The 21,635-nt window shown below is 54.4% G+C and overlaps 2 protein-coding genes and 1 long non-coding RNA gene across 3 annotated transcripts; 1 reads left to right on the plus strand and 2 right to left on the minus strand.

Annotated features, from left to right (window-relative positions):
* Positions 1–537: 537 nt before the first annotated feature.
* Positions 538–16,781, minus strand: DUSP4 (dual specificity phosphatase 4). Its single transcript, XM_082715641.1, has 4 exons — positions 15,836–16,781; positions 6,442–6,587; positions 5,166–5,385; positions 538–4,555 (listed from the first exon to the last, which is right to left on the minus strand). The coding sequence occupies exons 1-4, from the start codon at positions 16,266–16,268 to the stop codon at positions 4,170–4,172; spliced, it is 1,185 nt and encodes a 394-aa protein (XP_082571767.1). The 5' UTR covers positions 16,269–16,781; the 3' UTR covers positions 538–4,169.
* LOC309855412 lies at positions 6,860–14,666 on the minus strand. The gene is made up of 3 exons (XR_014306788.1): positions 14,041–14,666; positions 8,049–8,152; positions 6,860–7,119 (listed from the first exon to the last, which is right to left on the minus strand). It is a non-coding gene; the product is annotated as an uncharacterized lncRNA (long non-coding RNA).
* LOC309855314 (uncharacterized protein) lies at positions 16,267–20,698 on the plus strand (the record flags this gene model as incomplete). Its single annotated transcript, XM_082715481.1, has 3 exons — positions 16,267–16,326; positions 16,446–17,785; positions 20,238–20,698. The coding sequence occupies 2 exons, from the start codon at positions 16,267–16,269 to the stop codon at positions 17,187–17,189; spliced, it is 804 nt and encodes a 267-aa protein (XP_082571607.1). The 3' UTR covers positions 17,190–17,785; positions 20,238–20,698.
* Between the last annotated feature and the right edge of the window lie 937 nt (positions 20,699–21,635).

The following is a 21,635-nucleotide window of genomic DNA, read 5'->3' on the forward strand; positions in this document are numbered from 1 at the left end:
TATAGTTTCAACCTGGCCTTGAAAATATTGCTAATTTCCATGATCCTAATGAAATATGAAGTCACCAAATTTCCTAAGAGTCTGTGTGTGTGAGCCAGGTATGACCCCTCGTTATCGGTGGGGTGGGGGTCCCAGCAGGGGTAACGTCATATATATTCCTGTACTATAGCCCTAATCACCTTGTGGTTAGGCTGTTTGATTGACTTCTCCCTCCAAAGAGCCATCCTTGTCACTCTATCCTGTGCCTGGACCAAAGTAGGTCCGATGAGGGACACTCTCGGTCTCTTATTGTCCAATTAATTCTTTCTTCCCCCGGGACGCCCTTCCTGGAGAAACCAGGTTCTTAGAGATGCAGGTGAGCCTGTCTTCGGGTGGTGTTCAGGGAGCAAGAACAAGGCCACTGGTTTTTCTAGCCACCATCTTACCGTCACCGTCACGAAGGACACAGGATCATCCAACACCCCAGACCTCCTTTCGCTCCTTTCCAAGCCATCACAGCAGTGCCGTTTCCAAGGAAAGGATAAACCAGGCCAGACATGGTTGAAAATGTATTTATTTTTCTTCAAATGATCTTTGTCAGGCAATAAATAAAAAGACATGTCGACTCTTCTAAAAAACGAAACCAAACAAAAAATAATCCCCTAAACTATATACATCCTACAGAAGTACAAGCATTATCAAATGTAGAAATGACATCACTCTGAAAGACGGGGCTATTTACAAAAGTTACAAGTATTGCATCGCTCTGTCTTGAAGAAGCCTCTCCCTCATCTGACTCCTGAGCTCTGAGGACAGGCAGGATGCTCCTGGGGGACAAGGGCATCTTCAAGAATAAGCCCCATTATCTTCCTTGCTAGACAAGGAGCAACCCCAACATCCAGACACTGTATTCAGGTTCCTAACAATGCTCCACACATCAGCTGCCATTCAAGGTCACCTGCTCCTTGAGCTCCTGAGAGAAACGATCTTGTCCCTCTGCCGGGCTGGGATGGACAGAAGGAACCTGCCAAGCCAATGACAACCCCCTAGCTGTGGTTTCCGAGACCAGTGAGTTCTGTGTCATTAAGACCTCCCCTCCAGCAGCACCTTGCCCTCCAGAGAGCAAGGCGGGTTTTCCCACCTTGGCTACACATGGAAAGCACCAGGGGAGCTTTGGAACATACGGATGCCTGGGTTCCAGCTCCAGAAATCCTGGTTTCGTTGCCCTGGGATAGCCTGGTAGCAAGGTTTTCAAAAGTCCCCAGTTAACGCCAATGGACAGCCAAGGTGAACCACTGCTTTAATACAACAGACTTGGCGGCCAACTCCCATCCAAGCTGACCATTCTACCTCCCTTCTACCCACTTTTCCAGACTCTAGAATTTCTCTCATGGCTTCTCAACCTCGTTGAAAACTCTGGAATCCGACTGGGACGAGCACCTGGCAAAACAGCCTCAGGAGGAAAGGACAAAATCTGCGAGTGCTCAGGCACCATTCACGGCAGCTTCAGCCTAATCCTTCTCCATGGCAAAGTCCAATCCATTACCCTCAGTGCTCCATAAACATCCCTGGGTCCCACAGAATTCCAGGAGGGAGCCGACCGCGTCCCTTGGTCTCTAGAGAAGATCCAAGGTAGCCAACAGCACCGCTGACAGGATCAGGGCAAGTGGCAACGCTTTCTGGCCGTTACAGGACTTTTGCATCACCAGAAGAGACTCCATGGGGGAGATGCCGGTTGAAATCCACCTGGCCATTCGAGCGGACCCTGTAGTGGTGTCTTCATTACAGAGTCACTTCGAGTCATCAAAGAGGCTTCTTGATGGCATAATTATGACCCTCCAAAAAAAAAAAAAAAAAGTCCCCTTTTCCGATCAAGCTAATTTCCTATTTTATCTCTGAGAGTTCTGGGACTCAGGCTGTTACCGAGTACAAAGAAAATGGCTTTATAAATAGCGGTTTGACACAGTGACAGAAAACTTGAATTGGAAAGCAGGGGAAAGACATGTCTGGGGCCGGTCCTGAGCTCCGACTGTCCGTGTGGTTGGAATCCAGTCTGGGAAAGCACGACACACAGGTTTTGGCAACTGTACACTTGTTCTGTAGAAAGTGAGTCTGTTCCAGGCTGGCTGCCCTCCCCACGCCACAGGCGCCCCCGCCCCCCAGGTCTGTCTGCTGTTGGAACCCAGAACTCTCGCAGCTGCAGAACTGCTCGACCTCACTCATCACAAAACATAGAGCAACTTCTAGCAATCAAGAAAAAAGTGGGAACGGCCAACCGCGCCATCTCTAAATAGGTCCATTGCCCGGGAACCTCAACCCCTCACCTCTCCCCTACCTATTCAGCCAAGCCGCTCCCAGGGATGGAGGGGGCCTCTGGCTTTTCTAAAAACAGGAAGCAGGAACTCCGGCCTCACCCAAAGACAGGGCTTGACAAAGGCAGGATGAGTGATGCCAACACAGGTTCATATTTATGGAAGGAAATGCAAGGAACCTGGTCCTGTCTGGAATGCCAGGGTGAGAAAGGGCATTCCAATGCGATTCTGACGTCGAGGCTTGAAGTTATTTATGGATAAGCAAGAATGTTCATTTAGATCTAGACTCACAAGGGGCTTAAAAAAAAAAAAACCCACCAAAAAACAAAAGAAAACAAAAAACATCAAAAACAAAACAAAACAAAAAAACCCCAAACAAACATGCTCTCATTTCTAGACAAGTCCGCAAATACCTCTAGGCGGCACTCTGTAACAACACTGTTCCACACTACCACAAATGAAGTAACATGTAGCTTCCCTGCTCCCTCCCCCCAAGCCCAGTCCGCATCAAACATCCTTCTCCCTCCCAAGAGCCTTATCTCCATTTGGAAAGGCCCCTTAAAATGGCATGAACCCAAGAAAGATTCCAAAATGGGAGCCAGGCTCAGGGTGCCCAGGAAAGCAGCCCAGCAGCCAGCTCCCAAGAAGGGTCTAGCCAGCTTCTCACTCACTCACACCGTCTTCCATTCAAGACGGGAAACATGGTATCCAAAACCCTCTTCTTCTTCAAGGAAGGGCCTTGAAAAATATTCAGCTACACCAGGAATTTCAAGAAGGCAAGAACTGCTGTACTTCCCTCTAACATTACAAATACTGAAGTGTGCAGAAGACAAGACGGTGCTTCCCATCGCCAGAGGATTCCCGTCAGGTTCATCTCCAGTTGGCTGCTTGCCCCAAGGGCCTCGCTCCATGGAGGACAATCTCAGCTGCACCGAATTTTCCAGAAGCACCTTTTACCACACAGCACTTAATCCAGGGCATAGGCGAGCTTTCCCGCAGGTCTGGGAGAAGAGGCTCCTATCACCAAATTAAATCACCGATCTCAAGAAAAAGCCGTGTCACTGGGACCTAGAACCGCTTTTGGGTCCCCCGTGCCTGGGAACCAGCTTCAAAGAAGTCAGAAAGCAGGTCCTTCCTTTTTTCCTCCTGCCACCCTACCTGCCTGCTTCTCAGTGGCAACCAGTGCCCACTGACCCTCCCGCTACCTGGTCCGTACCTGGGAGATACCGTCCGGCTCCTAACTGCCTTGACCGTGGCAGGACATAAATACATCCCAAGTTCACCATCATCCCTAGGCTCCTTGCACTTACATACTCTGAGGAACTTCTTAATAAATACTTTTCTTTATTATTAAGCATCATTATCCACCTGTTGGTGACTTCACAAGGAAAATCATCTCCTGTAAGATTTCTTTAAAAAACAGAACCGCAACCAAAACCCGTTACAAGAACAAAAGAGAAGGAAGCACACAGAACCAGGCACTTCTGGCAGACTTGTTTTCTTTTTGTCCCTTTCCCACCCCCGCGCCCCCTCCCCCCCTCAATACAACCGGGTGGGCACGTTTTGCCAGGATCTGTGGGTTTCATAACTTCAAGCCTTACTGCTTAAAAAAATGAGGTAAGAAATTCCTATCTGAAAAGTAACACGGACGCACAAACCAAACCGAGGTCTTCCCTGCCCGCGGAGGCAGCCGTTATTGCTCTAGGCTGGAGTGTGTTGTGGGCTCGTAAGGTGGATTCGAAGTCCTTATTGCCATTCTAGCTGGCCCCGCAGGAGGGCACGGGGGGAGCCCGGCGGCCGGGCTCTCGCGCCAACAGTCCCCGCCAGCCCCGCGGAGAGCCGGCGGCGGCGGGGGTCGGGTCGGGGCTCCCCGCGGCCCTAGCAGCTGGGGGAGGTGGTGATGGGGCTGTGCAGGTAGGGCAGGCTGCTGGGGGCCGCGTGCACGCCCACCGACACCGGGAAGCTGAAGACGAACTGCGACGTGGGCGTGGGGGTGGCCTTGCCCCGCTCCCGCAGGGGCCCCGACGGGCTGGCGGCCTCCACGGCGCACGACGTGGCCAGCACCTGCGACTCGAACTGCAGCAGCTGCCCCATGAAGCTGAAGTTGGGCGAGATGATGCTCCGCCGCTGCTTGACGAACTCGAAGGCCTCCTCCAGCCGCACCCGCTTCTTCATCATCAGGTAGGCCAGGCAGATGGTGGCCGAGCGCGAGATGCCCGCCTGGCAGTGCACCAGCACGCGGCCGCGGCAGTCCTTCACCGCATCTGGGGCAGAGGGCGCGGCGCCGTCAGTGCCCTGCGCGCGCCCGCCCGGGGGTCGCCGGGCGGCAGGTGCGCGCAGGTGCGGGCTGGCCCCGCTGGGCGGGGGGTGGGGGTCTGAGGAGTATTAGGGGAGGGGCACTCCCATTCGAGGAGTAACAGTCCTAAATTCTCCTTAGAGAAGCCCACTGCAAGGGACTCTAGGATTCCTGTTTTTGAGATTTCACCAAACAAATGCACTAAGCTTAGGAAAAAAAGCCGGGTTCAAGCTGGTGAAATCCCAAGGTACCTCAAGGATTTCCATTTGCAGAAACAAAAACAATGACCCCCATTCTCTCTTTATTTGTCTTCCTCCCCAATCCCCAAAGCCTTATCATCTAGACATTTGGAGATGGCCAAGCAAGAAGTTGTTGGCTAGGCTAAGAGCAGAGGAGTGGCAATCTGTCTTCCTATTCTCCTCTCCCAACCTGGCATCCAGGGGGCCCGGCCTTCCTTAGAGGCAGAGGGGAGATCGGTGTGCCCTGGAGACAGCGCTGCCTGAGTCCCTCCTTCAGCAGGGAGGACTCCTGGCTCCCTCCCACCTCCCGCCCGGGCGTGCACCCCAGCGCCGACCTACCGATGTACTCGATGGCCTCCATGAACCAGGAGCTGATGTCTGCCTTGTGGTTGTCTTCCACCGGGATGCACTTGTACTGGTAGTGTCCTTCAAAGTGGTTTGGGCAGTCAGAGGAGACATTCAGCAGGGCCGTGATCCCCAGGGCGTCCAACATGTCCCTCCGGGCAGCGTGGTAGGCACTGCCGAGGTAGAGGAAGGGAAGGATCTCCACAGGACCCCCCTGCACCAGAAAGGGGAAGCAAAGGCCCCCCGGGCATGGTAAGTAGAAGGCATTCAGGAGGAGGAGGACGGGGACCGGGAGAGGGAGCCTGTCCGAGGCGGGCTTTCACAAGCCCTGGGGAGAACGCCGGGGGACGCAGCCTTCCCCTTACACCTGCTGGGGCTCCCCGCAGATGACAGAACCAGGGGACTTCTCTAGCCTTCCCACTCGGCTCTGCTGTGAGCTGAGAAGCCGGGATGGTAAAGCTTGGTGGGCCCCACACGCCGGTTCCAGTCGCCGCCTCTCGGATACGAGACGCCATGCTGGCCTTGCCACACCGTTGGCGACATTCATCTACACCTGCTAATGGCCAGGCTATCTGGTGTGTGATGTGGGGACCTCTTGGGTCAGATACATCTCTGGGTGGCACACCAAAAACAGGTGTTACCAGCCTCACAGACAAAAGGAGGGATCTTGGCAGTATGAGGTAATATCGGCTTAAATTCGTGACATTTTCTGAGTCACATCAACTCAAGAAAAGATCTGAGATCTGGGAGCAGAGTTGCTGCACCCCATAAATTCACCCCCGTCCATCTAAACCGAAGGCCTAGAAGGAGTCTGCTCATAAGGAATATGGCAGCTTAAGCTGGTTTCCTTAGGGGAGGGAGAGCCGACCATTTATGTCCACTTGGCATTTACAGTGGGCTATACACTACCGGGGGGGGGGGGTAGTTCCCAGGGCGGCGCCGTCAAAGAGGGTGCTCTCTCGGCTTCTCTGCAGCGGGTCCCACCCTTCTGATTTCAGCAATCCTCACCCGCCTGCACGTAACTTCAGAGGCTAAGTCGGAAAGTTACATCTTTGTCTTTTTCCGAGCGAGGCTAAGAAGAGGGAAGGGGAAGAATTTCCAGGAACAAATGCACCCTCCCTAACACCCACCGCAGCAGCACTCGGGGTTCACTACCTTCTCCCCAAACGGAGGCCCTGCATCCCCAACCCCTAAAAAAGCTGCAACCTGGAAACAAGCCCCCTTGCCCCCAAGTTGCCCCTCCCTGGAGGGCTCTGGGCCCCGAGTCTACCTGGTCGTGCAGCGGGGTTCCGCAGGAGCTGCAGCCCACGTCCAGGGATTCCGCGGTGCTGGGGGGCACAGCAGGTGGGAGGGCTGCCAGGGCCTTAGTTTTGGAACAGAATTCTGGGTACTCGGAGGAAAACCTCTCATAGCCACCTGTGAAAAAGAAACATGTTCTGGTTAATAGGGTCACTAAGCCAGCAGAAAACCAGCAAGTACTTGAATCCTACCCTAGACGGAGAAGGGCTCGGAAGCTGGGGCCGGCTGGATCTACACTGGCCACCAGGTGGCGCTGTGGGCCCAGAGATAATGGCTATGGAGCCTACAGAGAGACCCCTTTGGTCCGGCTTCATCCTGAAGGCTGGAAGGAAAGTTTTAGGAACAAGACTTAAGATTCGAGATGCAGATGCAGAAAGGAGGACGCGGGGGAGCATGCCAGAAGGGACCTTCCACAGCAGCACCTTAGGGTGATGACAGCACGAAGACAGGATAGCCACTGCGGGTTTCCATGAACACGGAGGTGCCAAGCCCCAGGACCTGCGATCATGTCTGTCATCCCCCAACTCCAGCTCTTCCTTTGGAGAGGTTCTCGAATGTGGGAGAGAAGGAAAAGAAGAAATTACCCTGGCACCAGCCCCTCTGGATCTCAGCAACATAACAGATGCCAATCGCCCGGCCACACGAACAGCTGTTCTATCAACATGGGGCCAAAATAAGAGGAAACGGGCTTAAATATAAATCCCTCTTGCTACATGCAGGTTTGGGGCAAGGCAGGATTTCCTGCCCTGAGAGTTGCTAAGCTCTAGAATGGTTATCTGTGGGATCGTCTTCCGGGGAAGGGAGGTCTTTTAAGCAAAAAGAGATAAAGGGACAATTTCTCTGTAATAGTGTCAGGGGCGAGCAGAAGAGCACGGGCTGGCCGGAGGTGGGCAGAGATGTAGGTAGGCAGAGGGGCAGGGAGACACCAGGAGACAAACACCTGATCAGGATCTGATTCACTTGGGAGCTAAGGGACGTGGCTTGATGAGCAACTCAGCGTCTACGGTCCGCGTTTGGCCCTGTCCGTATTTTTTATTTTGCAGTTTCTGGAGGACCCACGGTGGATCATAAATCAATTCAGTAGGGCCTGCACGTTGTGGAACAACCCCTCTCACCGACCCGTTCACCCAACAGTCACATAGGTAACAGCTAAATGTCTGGGTGTAAGCAGTGAGGGGCCAGTGTGCCCTGGAACCATTCGTGGGAACCTTCCAACAGGCAGACATGTGACGGTGAGTCAATGACTTGCCCAAATCCCACTCCCCCGCCCCCCAAAAACACTGCTTTGCGGAGGCAGGGAAAGGGTTCTTCACTGCATCGTGAGGCTTTTTTTCCTCTGAGTCCCAGTCGCCTGCATTCCCCCTCCATGCCCTCCCTTGGGATAGAAACGTTTGGCTGCCTCCCTGGTCACCCGCCTGGCTGCTGCTGAGTCACAATGACCAGCCTCCCCGGATGGAAAACCCGCTCGAGGGGCCAGGACTGGCAGTATCAGGCATGTCGGTGGCCCTCCTGGGCATCTCAGCTCAGGGGCACCCCTCCTACCCGTCAGCACCCCGTTTTCCTGATAAGGCTACAAACCAGGCTGTCCCAAATGCAGAGAAGACAGGATGGGGGAAGAGGCAGCAAATGTCTTTAGCTGCGGCCCCAACACAGGACTCGGGAAACTTCTTCCAGTTTCCCCCCTTGGAAGGATGGAAAGAGAATTGGATCAGTTAACAAACCACTGGTGAACACTCATATACAAAGACATAACTTGTTACTCCAGACGATTCTATAGGATTTGAAAATTTTTAAGTAAACAACTCTCTGTGTTTATAGTACAATAATTTGAGCTATCCAAATACATTTGTGTCTTTTTTTCCAAGAAATGTAAGGCCTGGGCAGTGCCCTCCATAAGCTCATCACCTAGACAGACAGACTAGCAGTGCCCACCGGCAAGTGATCAGGGGAGTCCAGGGGGCCAAGGGCCAGGCGGCAAGGTCACAGAGGTCCTAGGACCAACCCCACCCATCCCAGGGGCAGGGGAAGTGGGAAAGGCCTCAGAATGATTGACACAATGTTTTTCCCATGGCTGAGTAGGTATGAGCAGGGAACCACGCGGATTCTCCTTCCGACTCACAGGTCTGGGTTGCATTCCAACCCAAGAAATCATCAGCTGTGCAGCCTAGGGCTGTCATGCAACCTCTCTGAATCTCTCCCTCATCTGTAAAATGTGATGAACTGTCGGGGCCCAGCGGTGTCCCTCGAAGACCACTTGGGACAGCCAGTGCTCTGCGCCTGGACTCGGGGAGTCGCATAATGAAGGCTTCCTTTTTTGGCACCAAAGAGGGAACCCAGCATTACTGGCGACTTCCCAGACTTTGGACAGCCTTCTTCTCCTAGGCTTTACCGTTTTTTTCCCATTCACAGCCCTGAGATCTGGTCATCGGACAGTAGAAGGACAGGCACTGCACTGTCCAGGACCTTTCCCCATCGGGGACGTCCACTGGCTCTGGGTGGCTCCTCCGAGCAGTAAAGGACAGAGGACTCCCGGGCCATGACGGGCAGGGGGCAGGTAGGCAATTGGGCAGGACAGAGGTGACCTGGGGGCCAGACCATGCTTGAGGGGGGTCATTTGTCATCTGCGCATCCCCACCCCCAGACCTCTCCTAACAGTACAGAGAGCGTGGGAGAAGACAGCATTAGAATGGGGCAGAAACGTCACGACTGAAATCAGTTCGCTCTGTCAGATCTTTAAAGAACAGGCAGAAAGGAACCGAGTGAGAAAGCAGATTAGCCCGAGGGACTGGACATCCCAGGGCAGGGGCAGCAATGAGAGGGTTTTTCCCTCCTGAGCTCTTGCTAGATTTGGAGGATCCATTACAAAGAGCAGCACCAAAGGAGGTCCTTTTTGCAGGCCGATGAGCTGCACTGGTCCAGGACCAGTCCGATGAGTAGAACACACAATGATGGGCAGGCAGGGTGCTGGGGCAGAAGCCTGTGAGTTAGGAAACCACTCACGCCAGCACCCCACAAGAGTATCCGTCCTCTATGGCCATCAGCACCATGTTAGTAAAAATGATAGCCACAGTTTAGGGGAAAGGCTTACTCTGTGCCAGTCTCTTCCCAAACATGGGTCCAACTATCAGCCCTTGAGGTGACTGGCCCTGATGTCACAGAAAAGAAAACTGCGGTTCAGGGAGACCCCCAAGTAAGGGGAGGGACAACGTTCAGCCCATTGGTCTCGAAGCCATCTGCTAGTCTGGCCGTCAGAAGCCCACCCTGCTGTGTCCCCATCTCTGCCTTCCTGGTGGTCCTTCTCTTGGGGGAGCCACAGACTGCTGGTTTTTCACCCTGTTGAAGTCACAGAATTTTCAGGCAAAAACCAGAAAGGATCTGATCAGGACACTCCTGACATTTCACCAAACTCTGCTTCTTGCCAGGGCTTTTCAAACTACAGGTTGTCACTTAGAAGTCATGATCAGTACATTTTATTTAATACGATGTAACAGAATAGAAACCTCTAGAATGCATTCCATTTAAAGGGGGATTTTACAGAACTCTGGTTTCAGGTGTGTCTGTATCCCTACAGGGTCATGATGGCAGGATTTCAGACCATATCATCTTGAAGTGCCTATATATATATATATATATATATATATATATATAAAGATTCTATTTACTTATTTGACAGAGAAAGAGAGCACAAATAGGCAGAGAGTCAGGCAGAGGGATAGGGAGCAGCAGTCTCTCTGCTGAGCAGGGAGCCGGATACAGGGCTCGATCCCAGGACCCTGAGATCATGACCCGACCCGAAGGCAGCCACTCACCAAGTGAGCCACCCAGGCACCTCAAAGTACCAATACTCTTGTGATCTTAAATATCACAAACTTTATTTGTAAACTACGAACTGACAGCAGGTGTCTCCGAAATCTGCTTTTCGAGCTTCTGGATACAATCGTATGAGACATACACCAATGACTTTCCACCTGTTCCGTCTGTGTCCAACAGAAGGTAATTCTATAACAGATACTCTGAGTAATTTTGACTCGTTTTTCCCGTGTTCTTAATAACAGACTTTCTAGTCTTAAAGCTCTCATTTTCTCATCTAAATTTTGAAACTTGAGGGGCTAAAGGAAAGAAAAGGAATAGAATTCCTCCCCACCCCATCCCCAATCAACTTTTCTGAGGAATAACTACCTCCATAGCTCAATTCCACACTCTTTTTCTCACACTCACACAGTAGCACAACTGTCACAGTTTATTGCAGAGAACGGCCCACTGGCCACACGTCCATGCAGGGCTAGGACATCAAAGTTTCTAGAAAAGGCAGGTTGATGTAGTGCTGATCATATCACCACAGCAGGACCTCTAGTGGGGTCTGTGTGGGGAAAGCCAGTCATTTGGTGGTGACAGTGGTCCTGGATCTTAATACGGCTTTCACTCTCTCCATTACCTTCTCCATACAATGTCACCCGTTCAGAGACGAGGCTCCCAGACAGACAAGGGCTTGGTCTCCTGGGACATTTTATCAATACAAGGCAGCTGATGCCCAGCGAGAACGTCTGGGGTCCTCTGGCTTTGATAACTTCCCTTGATGTGGGGGTTAACTCCATAATCACCTTGTAAATCCTGAACAGTGCTGAATGTTTAAGTGAGCTGCTCAGGCTGGGACCCCAGGCACAGACCCGTGGTCCTGCGCCCGCTGGCTGACAATGACGCATTGGAGCTAGGTCTGGGTTGCGGTGCCTCCCAGAACTTTTGGGCTATCTGCTTTGTCCAGCAAGCGGGCTTCTGCTGCCTTCCGTCAGAGAGTGAACTCTTCTTCCTGTCAGACTGCTGTGATCAGGCAGCAACTGCCTCCCAGCTAGGAAACTGGCTATCTGGTTTCAGATGTTCTGATTTTTTTTTAAAGGAATTTCTTGGCTCCTTAAGAAGGCCACTCTGGAGGCGCCTGGGTGGCTCAGTTGGTGAAGCATCTACCTTGGCTCAGGTCATGATCCTGGGGTCCTGGGATTGAGCCCCACATCGGGCTCCCTGCTCAGCAACTAGTCTGCTTCACCCTCTGCCTCTCCCCAGCCCATCCGCTCTGTCTCAAATAAATGAATAAAATATTAAAAAAAAAAAAAAAAAAGCCACCCTCCCTCCTTCCTGTACAGCCCACCTCTCCTATGAGCCTTGAGGACAAGCCTTGGGAGCTGTGATGGGCTTAGTAAGGATCGAATTTTCACTTTCAATTTGTACCTAACACCTCGTTTTTAGTTACTTTTGTTCGTTGGAAGCATCCAGTTCAAATGATGCAAAAAAACAGTGAGATTGCTTCATTCGTTGTCATTCTTTGACTGCAGGAGAAGTTAGAGACTATCTATAAGGCCAACCATTTTGTGTAATTCTGATGCCTTCAAGCCTTGGCTGTCATGGGCATTGTGTCCTGTTTCTAGGAAGAAAAGCTAATCCACTTCTCTTTGGGTGGAGGAGGTGGGCAAACTCATACCCCCTCATCCCTGGGACGTTGCTGTTTAATGCCACTGACCTGGGGGACTAGCATGGGCTGGGCAACTGGGGCCCGAGAGAGACAAAACAGGCACAGAGTGAGAGCAGGGCTGCTGGCTGAGCAATCCCCACTCCATCACTGGCCTTGCTGGCTGCTTCCTTTGGAAACTGTCATGTCACCATCTGTATGGTCAGGCCCTAGGACTAAAACATATTTGAGTCCCAACCTGGAGGAAGAAGCCGGACTATCTAGTTGGTCGTCCTTTCTCAAAACATACCAGGACAACTTTAAAATCAGAACTCAAATAAAAACAGACAGAAGTCACGAGCTGTGGTCAATTTTAGACAGGAGAAAAGTAAAATAGTGTTTTTTATATCTAAAATCTTCTGCGTGAGACTGACTTACTGGAGAAGTAGGAGAGGCAGAGAATGCCTTCTATTAGGGTAAGAAAATGCTCTCTTTGTCTTTCTCTAATGACCAGGGTTCTTTATAACCCCAATCTGAGGATTTACGAAAGAAAGAGAAAAGGACTTCAAAGGAGATGTGTATTGTAATAAACATCTCAAAAACTGAGATTTCTGAACGTTCCCTAAAAATGCCTTACAGGATTTTAAATAAAGGAACCTCAGAGGAGAAAGAAAGAAAGAAAGAAAGAAAGAAAGAAAGAAAGAAAGAAAGGAAGGAAGGAAGGAAGGAAGGAAGGAAGGAAGGAAGGAAGAAAGAAAGAAAGAAAGAAAGAAAGAAAGAAAGAAAGAGTAAAGGAAGGAAAAAGGTTTAGGTCAATGAGAATCTTTTACTAGCAAAAAGACCAGAAAATGTAATGATTTAGGAAATGGAAAGAGTAACATTTACTCTTAACTGTGAATTCTTGCGTGAGGTGAGTGGCAGAAAGAGAGAACTGAGATTTTGAAAGAGGGTTATTTAGTTACTCAGTTACTGGGAGGATTAGAGAGCCTTTGGCTGGGAAGGACAATGTAACTTCTGAAAATATTCTACTCTGTTCCTGTCCCTGCAGGTTGTTAGAGACGTCTGCCCGCTTTTGCTCCATATTCATGAAATGAGACCTACACAGAGTCCCATTACGTGAAAACTCAAATGAGCAACTCCCGTGGAAACCAAACCAGCCAAGCCCTAAACCATTGGAGCATCTACTAAAGATAATCTAAAGGGCTTTATGTCCCCCCTTCCCCAGCGCTTCCCTTTAGTTCCCTGCCCGGGGAGTGCCCTCCTATGAACGCACATTTTCTCCACCAGAACTTAGGAGCCCTGCTTTCCTCTCCTAGCCCTGTGGGAGCAGACACTTCCTGGGTCCTTCTAACCTCAGTGGGGATGCCTTTTTGCTTAGAGGACCAAGAAGAGGAAGAAGAATGGTGTTGAGACTTCCTCTCCTTAGCACATATAGGAGAAGCAGCCAGGAATGCCCCTGTTAACCTGTTAGGCAGACATTCTGCCGTCCCCGGGGAGCTAGCCCTATTCCATCACCACCACCCACCCCTCCGAATTATAGGAGGCTGCTCCCAAAGGCTCCTTTCCTTAGAAGACACAGTGAAACCTTTCCTGGCTCCTCCCCGGGCCTGTTCCTGCAGACGCACTGTTTCTACCTGCTGCCCAGGCGCAGACGCTCGAGGATATGGACTTGGAAAAGCCTGGAAGGAAGCTCTCCATGACACACGCCAGGTCAGACCACAGGAAGCAGTGCGAGCCTCTGGAGGAAAGAGCCCATAGAAGGCTTCTTTTCCTTTAGCCAGGGACCTCGGCAAAAGCCAGGGGGCTGTTATTTTACCCGGAGGCTCCTGTCCTACGAGGGGACTGTCATTGTAGCCAGAGGCTCCTGTCTCACCCCGATCCTGAGCCTGAGCCTCTGAGCCTCGCGCCTAGCGGCGAGCGCGCGGGCCGGCTGTCCGGACGGATCTGGCTCTGGGTTCTCCCCGCTCGACCACGGAGGAGCCGGAGAAGGACCCGTTAAATATACGCCTTCCCTCCCCGGGTCTTGGGTGTCCTCGCGCGCGTTAGTCCACGGGCCAAGGTCCCCGCGCTGCTGCTCCGGGGCGATCCCCGCCGGATTTCTTCCAGGAAGAAAAACAAAACAAAACGCACCCAGACTCCACGTGGGTCTGCACGACCTCCAGAAGGGCCCTGGCTTCAGAGGCCCGCGAAGGAAGGCGCAGGCTTGGGCTCTAAATAATGGGGGGCAGTCCAGGGCAGCGCGGCACGGAGAACACCCCGTGCCAGCGAGGAGCCCATCACCCCCGAGAAATTTCTCTCCCCGTTGCCACGAACGCCAGCAGCGGGTAGGGGAAGGCGGGCGTGCTCCGCAGCTTCGCCGCCCACACCAGCGCGGGAGGAAGCGGGACGTGCGTCCGCCGGGGGCTCCCGGGCACTGCTCGGCCACCAGGCAGGCGAGGCCCCCGGGTCCCAGGCGCCCGGCCTTCCGGTGCAACCCCTTCCCGGCACTTTCTCTTAAAACGCTTTGGGGAGAAGAGAGGAAGATTAGGCTCCCTCGGAGGTGCAAAAGGCAGCCCTCGCGGAAACAGAAAAATCAGCAAAATCGCCTTAGTAGTTCAACCGAAGGTCAACAGCAGCATTTCCCCAGCAGCTGACAGGTCAAATGGCCAGGAAACAACTGCCGAGAACAAAGCCCCCCGCTGTTCGGCAGGGGCAAACCCGGCTCGCCGGGGTTGTTGTGCTTTTTGGAAAGGGCGGCGGGGACAGGTTTCCGCCCCTCCTCCCGCCACCGCCTCCCTTCCTCTCGGGTGAGCAGGTCCGGAGGGAAAAGGAAAGGAGGGAGGAGGCGAAGGGCGCCTGCAGGGAAAGGACCGGCTCTTTGAAGGCCCGGGTCTGAAACGCCTCACGGGTTCGGAGGCAGGGACCGGACGCCGGCGAAAGAATGCGCGGAATGCGGCGGTGGGAGGCAGGGGCGCAGCGCGGCGGGGGCGCCCCTACCCACACCGGGTCCTGCCCGCTCCCCCTCGCGCGGGGACAGCCAAGGGCCGCGGCTCCAGCAGGCGGGGCAGGTGCGGTCGGCGCACGGTCCCTCCGATCACTTAGCCCGCGGTCCTTTGGGGGTTTCCGACTTCCCGATTTGACAAGAACTCCCGTCCCCGAGGAGTTGCGCCAGGGTCCGCTTAAAGCCAGCACGCGCCGCCAACAGATGGTCGAGAAGCGGCTCTGAACAAAAGGTCGTCCCTCTCCGCAGCCTCCGTTGAGGGGGCACCGTCCCATCTCGCGTTCCCCGAATACACAGTCCTCCGGCCCCACGCTCCCGGAGCTGGGGTCGAGCCCGAGGCGGGAGAAGTTGGCCACCTTCCAGGCGGAGCTCGGAGTTGGGCAGCAGGGAACGAGACGCAGATAGCTCCGCACAATGTCCGCAACCCGATCCGCCTTTCTGCATTCACGGAGCCGTTCCCGCTTCGGCACTCACCCTTAACCCTCTTCCCCACCTCTCGGGTTCTCGGGACTCGGCGCAGGGCCCGGGCGCGCCAAGACAACAGGCCTGACCTGGTCCCGCCCGCACAGTGGCACTGGGAGCACACACACCCCCCCTACCAACACACACACGGATTCTGGGTGGGCAACGCAGTGGGGTCCCTTCGCCTAAGAGGCCTGACGGTCAGTGAGTGTAAATAAATGCAGAATCTCCGAAGGACTCCCGACGCGGCAGGTAACAGAGGAAACGCACCCTCGCCGTCTCTGGGGACTTCAGGCGCTCGCACTTGCACACAAACGCACAAAAACCTTGCAAACCCATGCAAACCAGCGCGCACAAAGGAGTGCGCGGGGATCCTCACGGCCACGAATCCCTCCGGGCACTTCTTCCCCGGCCCACTAAGACGCAGGCCGCCCAGTCCCGCTGAACCTCCCCTCGGGCTCGCGCCCCGGCGCCCGAGTTTACCTTTGAGCAGGCAGATGTCGGTGCGCTCGGCGTTGCGGCGCAGCGCCTGCACGACCAGAGACACGGTGCTGTCTTCGCGGAGGCTCTCGGCGCGCGGGCTGCGCTCGTCGTAGACGATGACCGCCGAGTAGAGGCCGGAGCGCAGGCGGGCGCGCACCTCCTCCTCGGCGGGCAGGATCTGCTCCAGGCTCACGGAGCCCTTAGCCCGCCGCCGCACGATGGTGTTGCAGCGCACGTTGACCGAGCCTCGGATGTAGCCCGCGCTGTGCGCCAGGAACGGTCTGCAGTCCAGCAGCAGGCACTTGCCGCCGCTCAGCAGCCCCAGGGCGCCGTGGCCGCCGCTGCCGCTCGCGCCGCCGCCGTTCTCTTCCCTGTTCATCAGCCTTTTGAGCACGCTGCAGTCCATCTCCCGCAGCTCCTCCACCGTCACCATGGTCGCCGGGCACGCGAGGAGGCAAAGGACCCCTGGGCCAGCCGAGCTGCAGGAAGGGGCAAGCGGGGGCTAAGGAAAGCGCGTGCCGAAGTGGCCGCAAACTTGGCCCCCACAGCCTCCCACGGGTGCACCTCTTCTCCCCGGCCCCCTTGCTCCCGCCGTCTCGCGGTTACATAGCAGTCCGAGCGGCCTCGGGCGCCAGGCAGCACCGCGCGCGGTGCCGAGGGGGAGGCGGCGGCGGAGCGGAGTGTGTTTACGGGAGAGGACCGCGGGCTCCCTTCTGCTGTTGCCTCTATTGTATTTTGCCGGTTGTGCCGCTCCCGCCGTAGCCGCCGCCGGCGCTGCGGTTCCGGCCGCCGCTCCCCACCAGCAGCCGGAGCTCCGCGCACTGCCCCAGCCAGAGTTTCCTCTTTGGCTTATAGATGTATTAAGGCTCTTCTGCTCTCCCCCGGGAGGGGGCAGATTCATTACTACCTCCCGAGGCCCCGCCTCCTGCCGTCCCGGGCCTCGCGCCCTCCCCCCGCCCTCCCGCGCCGGCTCCCCGCCCCGTCCCGGCTCCCTCCGCCCCGCCGGCCCCTCCTCCGCCCCCTCCCCGCGCGTGAATGGAGTGAGGGCCGCTGGCGCCCAGTCATGGGAACGCGACGTCACAAAGAGCGGAGTAAACAGGGCGCTCGGCGCTCGCCGTCAGGCCCATTCATAAAACCGAGACCTAGAGGAAGAGGGAGGCGGCCTCCGACCGGCAGGCGAGCGGCGGCGCCGGGACTTTGTGAATGGAGCGCGGCGGCGGCGGTCATGGCCGGCCGGGTCCCCGGCTCCGCGGCGCGCCGCGCGCCGGACACTGGTCGCCGAGCCGCCACCGCACCCCGCCGCGGCCACGCGGGTTCGGCGTGCGGAGCACGGCCAGCCGGGAAGCCGGCCTAGTGGGAGCCCGGGGGGGCTCGGTGGGGAGGTCTCGTCCCGTTTAGCAACCTCGCGGGTCTCCCACCGCGCGCCGGAGTGGAGAGGGCACCGTGGCCCCGCGGCCCAGCGAGCGCGGCCGGGGGGACGTCCTCGGCCCCGGCTTTCGGAGTGCGCGCCGCCCGGCGGGTCGTTTGAGCCACGCGACCCCGCAGACGTTAGCTTCTGCATTAGCGTGATCGATTTTCATCCGAAGCCATGAAATCCGCCTTAGAGCGTCCCGTGGAACGCGGGCGAGCCCCCGCTTCCAAGATGAAAGGGAAAAGCCCTCCGGCCCCGAAGCCCAGTAATAAGGAGGTGTTGGGTTTCTTGCTTTACGACCCTGAGGCGGGCATTATTGGCCGGAATGTTGTTCCTAGGGAGGAAGGCCGGGGTGCCACTCCCGTCCACGCTTCCTAAAGCTGTTTATTGAATCCCGGGGGGGGGGGGGGCGTTCTCGGCTTTCGGAAAAGTCCTCACCTCATCTTGCATACACGTGCATTGTTTTCTCAGGAAATGACAATTAGGGTCTACATTTGGTGAGAAGCTAGACCCTGAGAAACGGACGCGGGAAGGTTTCAGTAAGTTCTGAGGGCGAGTGCGTCCCTCTTTCCAGGTCGTGTAGCGTTCTCCCCGCCCCCGGTTTTACTTAGGCATTTAATTTCCCAGAGGCCGCTTTTGGCAGGGGGTTGTGCGCGCCCCGGTGGGGACACGGCAGAAGCCAAAAATTACTCGCCCGACATCATGCCAAATCTTGTTAGTGAGAATTAACCGCCGGGCAGGGGGAGCGGGGGGTGGGTAGGAGGCTGCAGGACTCGCTCGCGGCGCGGGTGGCAGCGGAGTCGAGCCTGCCTTTCCGGGTCCCGCCTGGAGGCACGACCCCGGCGGCGAAGGCCGCCGAAGCCGCGGGGTCCTTCCCGCCCCCAGCTCGGCCTTCCGCTGGGCTTTTGTTGCGGGCAGCGCGGCTCCCTGGAGTTCTCACCTCCGGGCTCCCAGAGCGCCCCACCCCCGCCTTCCACTCCCCTACCGGGTCTCGGCGGGGGGGGCGGGGGCTTCACTTCCGAAGCTTACCCCCGCCCTCCACCGCACCCCCCTCGCGCTGCGCGGCAGACCCGCCGGAGTCCGGGTCAAGTAGGGGGATCTTCCTTTTTCCTCGGACTCCAAAATGGCTCAGCAAGGCACCGCGAGGATCCGGTCTCTATTTAGAATTCAATATTGTGTTCCTGGATTTTTTTTTTTTTTTTTTTTTTTTTTGCAACGGGTTCGTTTTAATTGTTTTTAAAAGCGCTACATATTTGAACACTGACTTTTTACGAAATTTGACGCCACAGACACGCCGATCAGGCCCTGAAGGGGCCACAACTGCGCACCGACCGCGGCGTCCGGGTGGCGGCTCTGGGGCGCCAAGGCACTCGGGGTGGGAGGTCAGCAGTCCCAGGCTCACTGCGTGGCCTCTCCCGTGGGGACGGGTGTGTACTTCCTCCTGGGGGCAAAGGGGGCCTGTGTCCCGGTTTCTCATTTGCTGAGCCGGCTGTAAGGCTCTGTAGACTCGCTCTCACCGGCACACCCGGAACGTGCGCCCTGTCCAGGGGGCGCCCCCAGTCCCGACCGGCCCGGGCCGCGTTCCCCTCTGGCGTCCCAGGAATCCGGCCCCGCCAGGCCCGCCGGCTGAGAGCTCTCTCGGCTCAGGAAGCGCCGGCGCCTTTACCCGGGCTTGGACAGGATTTCTCTTGGAGGGGCCTCTGGGTCGGAGGCAGGTCTGGGCTAATTTCACTGGTGTGTCTGGAGCTGCGGAGCGTCTCTGGGCCATACCGGCCGCGCTGCGCCAGCCTTTGTTTCCCGGACCCGACCCCCCCTCCTCCCTCGCCCAGCGCTCACGTGGTCGGTAAATAACCTTCAAATCCGGGGTGGGGGGGGGATGCCCAAGGACAAAGGCTTGCTTTCTGCACCTGACAGTAATCCGTGGTGGCGAAGCCCATAAATCCCGCAGGCGATTCACAAGGAAGGTGGTGTGGGCGGGCGCGTGTGCGTGTGCGTGTGTGTGTGTGTGTGTGTGTGTGTGTCCACGTGTGTGTGCCCGCGCCTGCGCGCCCGCTCCTCGGAGGGGAGCGGAGGCTTCGGACTTCATGTGTTTAAGCCAAGAGCAGCTGTAATGACGAACGCGAATCCCTGATTTTTGAAAGATTAATCATTTAAAAAAAAAAATCCTCTCCTCGACTCGAGAATGAGCCTTCAGTTGTGTGAATTTCAACAAATGAAATTTTAAATTTTGTATTTATCCGATTCTCTTTAAGCACCCTAAATAATTTTTTTTTAATTTTTAAAAATTATTTGTATTGTTTGGTATTTTAAGTGTGCGGGGCATTTGGGACACGGTTTAATGAATACAATATGAGGGCCACCCGATACCCGCTGTAAAGATGTTAAAACTTGTGTCCAATTAATGCGCGGGCTGGGGGCGGGAAACAATGAGTTTACACAGGAACCTTGTCAAAACAGCTGGTCTGTAAGGTAGATCTTGGAGAAAACAAAGGCGTTTGGTCGGGAGTCATTGTTTGAATGTCATTTCAAAGTTAATTTAATTAAGGAAGGCATATGTGCAGGAGTTGGGGTAGGATTGCCCAAGGAGAGCTATTTTATTTATATTCAGCAGTAAACCTCCAGGGGGAAAATATTTTAAAAATTCACTGTGACATGTAAATCCAACTTCTCTTTCATCAGACAGTCCTGAGACCGACCTTATTAGTCACTGGTAGGCCTGGCAAAACCCCTGCTCTTGTTTAAGAATATTTCTTTCCAATTAGGAAGTTGTGTGATCTGGGAATTTAAAGCCCAGAGTCAGATCCCCAGAGAGAACTATCGCTTCTATTCTGGTTTCGATGCCAACCTCTGACTCACTGCCTTGTCCCAAAGTGCCTGAATAAAACTTGCCTGAAAACCCATTAATGAATTAATCAAGGTGTATTGGAAAGAAAGGGTGTGTGGATTCCTGTTTCCTGAGCGGAGAAGGTACCTTGTTCCTTACTCTTACAGGGAACCGGAATGATCTGTGTTGCCTGGAACCGCTGGCTGGGCTTCCTCGATCAGCGGACGCTGGAGCTTCCCCCCGGCTCTGAGAATGCCGGAAAGGACTGGGGAGCTGTCTCCTCCAAGCAGAAAAGTGTGTGTCCACTGCGTGCCTTTAGGCAACACGTATAAATGGAATTGAGGAATTTGGGTCTTTCCCTGCCCACCTCTGAGCATCAAGTCAGAACTCAGAAACTGGAAGGTTCTTCAATATTTAGACTGAACATCAAGCAGTGTCCAAAAACAGCCTCGGGCGCCTGGGTGGCTCAGATGGTTAAGAGTCTGCCTTCAGCCCAGAATCCTGGATTCCAGTCCTGCATCCCGCTCCCTGCGTCTCCCTCTGCCCCTCCTCCTCCCCCTGCTTGTGCGTTTTCTCTCTCTCTCTCTCTCTCTCTCTGACAAATAAATAAACGACATCTAAAAAATAATATAGCCTCAAGTTTTAGTCCTGACTTTGTCACATTGATTTTCTATGCATAATACTATAGCATTTGCTAATGATTTAAAATGCTAGGTTTCTAACCTTAGGGTCTCTGCAGAAAGGTTTTAATACATTGCTTGGTTCTCTACTTTATTTGAAAACTACTGGATCTAGGCTATGCCACTATCTAGCTTTGTGATCTTGGGCAAGACAGTTTCCTTGATCTCAGCTTCTGTATCTGCAGATGAGGAGCTGGGCCAAGGCAGTTTTTAAGGTCTAGTCCCTTTCCCACCATGTATCAATCTGAGTGTGAGAGCTCTCTGTCAACCCCAAGGCCAAACTTCCATAGGTACCTCCTTTCCCTCCCTAAAGCCAGGCAGGCTACAATGCCAGACACCTGTCCACAAGACAAGTAACGGGCTCTTTTGCTCCTGGAGAGCAAAGTTGGTAGTTTTCATTTGTATGTTTTGTGCTAATGTCCCAAGCAGCTTGATAAGACTTCAGCCTTTCAATATCAAATTTGGGGAACAAATACTTCTGCAAATAGGAGATAAAAATGGGCTTGGCATTTTGTGGGGAGAGGGAGGGGCTGTCACCCCTCCCTCAGTGAATATTGCTTTGTTCATTTATTCAACAAACACGGTAAACTCTGGGGTGGAAACTAATTTGTCCAAAACACTGACTGTGTTTTCAAAGAGTTAATCGTGTAGTTGGGCCAGTCAGGGCGGGAGTGTCACTGATGTTACTGAAGGGCACGATCTAATAAATGTCATTAGGGAAGAAAGAACAAAATGCCAGGGAGATTCAGACAAGAAAGGGATTGCACTATGGTGTGGGATTAGGGAGACGGATGAAAAAGGCCAATTGTAATAAAATGCATTTCATCTACTTAAATGTTATCCTCGACTTCTCTTTTAGGTCCTTCTTCTTTTCTTTTTTAACTT

The sequence above is a fragment of the Mustela nivalis genome (genome assembly GCF_964662115.1).
Source record: "Mustela nivalis genome assembly, chromosome: 20".
In the NCBI taxonomy this organism is placed as follows: domain Eukaryota; kingdom Metazoa; phylum Chordata; class Mammalia; order Carnivora; family Mustelidae; genus Mustela; species Mustela nivalis.